General features: G+C 39.6%; 1 protein-coding gene across 1 annotated transcript in view; it reads right to left on the bottom strand.

Annotated features, from left to right (window-relative positions):
- Psmc2 (proteasome 26S subunit, ATPase 2) overlaps window positions 1-1,823 on the bottom strand; it is a 17,042-nt gene that overhangs the window by 2,865 nt on the left and 12,354 nt on the right. The window contains exon 9 of the mRNA XM_031380093.1: window positions 994-1,081. Within this exon, the coding sequence (XP_031235953.1) occupies window positions 994-1,081 (88 nt within the window). The remainder of the gene's footprint in view (window positions 1-993; window positions 1,082-1,823) is intronic.

Here is a 1,823-nt window from a genome sequence, read left to right as displayed (position 1 = left end):
GTGCTGGGATTAAAGGTGTGTGCCACCGCCACCCAGCCGACTCTTTTCTTATCTATATTTCATTTTCTGTTCTCAAAAGAACATAACTTGTCCTGCTTTGCGCTTTGCAGGGTCTCTGTGGCCTAAGAGACAAACATGTTCCACATTATCTGTTAAACAGGCTCATTTCTCTAACAGTATTGAAAGATAGAGTCTACTACTGATGATGATGAAGACTAAAGAACTAAAAAGAAAGCTTTCTATGATAAAAGCGACTTTAAAGAATTTATGGCTGGGCTGGTGAGATGGCTCAACGGGTAAGAGCACTGACGAAGATCCTGAGTTCGGATCCTAGCAACCACATGGTGGCTCACAACCACCCATAATGAGATCTCATAATGAGATCTGACGCCCTCTTCTGGTGCGTCTGAAGACAGCTACAATGTATTACACCGGAGTGTGCGGGGCCAGAGCGAGTGCGCCAGAGAGCAGGATTGGAGCGAGCAGGGCAGAGGTACTGAGTACAATTCCCAGTAGCCACACATATGATGACTCATGGTCATCTGTACAGCTACAGTATACTCACTCATACACATAAAATAAAAATAAAAAATATATTAAAAAAAAAGAATTTATGGCTAACTCAATTCCCCAGAGCACACTGAAAGGAAGTTTTTGAACAAGCATATCTAAGAGGCTATAGAAAAGCAATGCCAGGACAATAGCGAAGCCAATGAGTGCTGAGAAACATCAAACACTAACAAAGCAGCAGAGACAGCAGAGACGGCAGAATCAACACATATCTTTCAGTATGAACTTTGTGGTTCAAGGCCAGTCCTAGTCTACATAATTCAGGGATGATGAGATGGCTCAGGGGCAAAGGTGCCTGCCACCAAGCCTGATAACTTGAATTTGATCCCTGCTACCCTCATGATAGGAGAGAACTGACCCACCATAGGTTGTCCTTTAACCATACACACTAAAAAGTAACTATATCAATAAAATCATTCATACCTCCAATGGCATCAATTTCATCAAAGAAAATAAGGCAGGCTTTTTTGGTCCTGGCCATTTCAAAAAGCTCACGAACCATTCGAGCTCCCTAATAAGAAAATTTGATTATTACAGAGTTGGCAAAATCTTAAAGTATAATAAATAAACTATATTGTACACTTGCAAACACTTTTCTAACAGCATTCTCAACCATTATCACCTAAAGCTTGTTTTTAAATACTGAAGTTGGAGCCAGGCAGTCTGGCTCACGCCTTTAATTCCAGCACTCAAGAGGCCACCCAGGTGGATCTCTGAGTTCATGGCTGGCTTGGTACAGAGAGTTCCAGGACAGGCAGGGACACACACAGATGTCTCAAAACAAAACAAAACACACCCCTGGTTTTGCTACCTGTACTAACAAATGAATACTGCTAGCACCAACACAATATTACATAATTTTCCTGACCATCTACTGAACAGCACTAAGGCTCACACAAGAAGGTACGAAATTAGCATTCTGAAGTGAAGTAAGAGCAGCAAAACTTGAGGAAACAGAAGTATTTGATCTGTAACTTGGAATTACTGAACACTGAATTTGATTAAGCTTTAATCAAAGTATTAAATTAAGATACACACTAAGTCAGGTAGCTCTTCTGGTAATCTATAAGCATATTAAACAGTATGTTTTAAATATAATATATAAAGCCCTAGACTTTAACCTAAATAAAAAATATTACCTAGACAGTATATATAGATACTCATGCTCACACATATAAGACAATCTATGTTTTCTTTCTCATTAAACCACAGAATACTGTCCCTGAGATAAAATTTCGTTTATCCAGCATTTC

Source organism: Mastomys coucha, unplaced genomic scaffold, assembly GCF_008632895.1.
Source record: "Mastomys coucha isolate ucsf_1 unplaced genomic scaffold, UCSF_Mcou_1 pScaffold19, whole genome shotgun sequence".
In the NCBI taxonomy this organism is placed as follows: Eukaryota; Metazoa; Chordata; class Mammalia; order Rodentia; family Muridae; genus Mastomys; species Mastomys coucha.
Note: the sequence above shows the minus strand (reverse complement) of the source record. Positions and strands in the feature narration are given on the sequence as shown.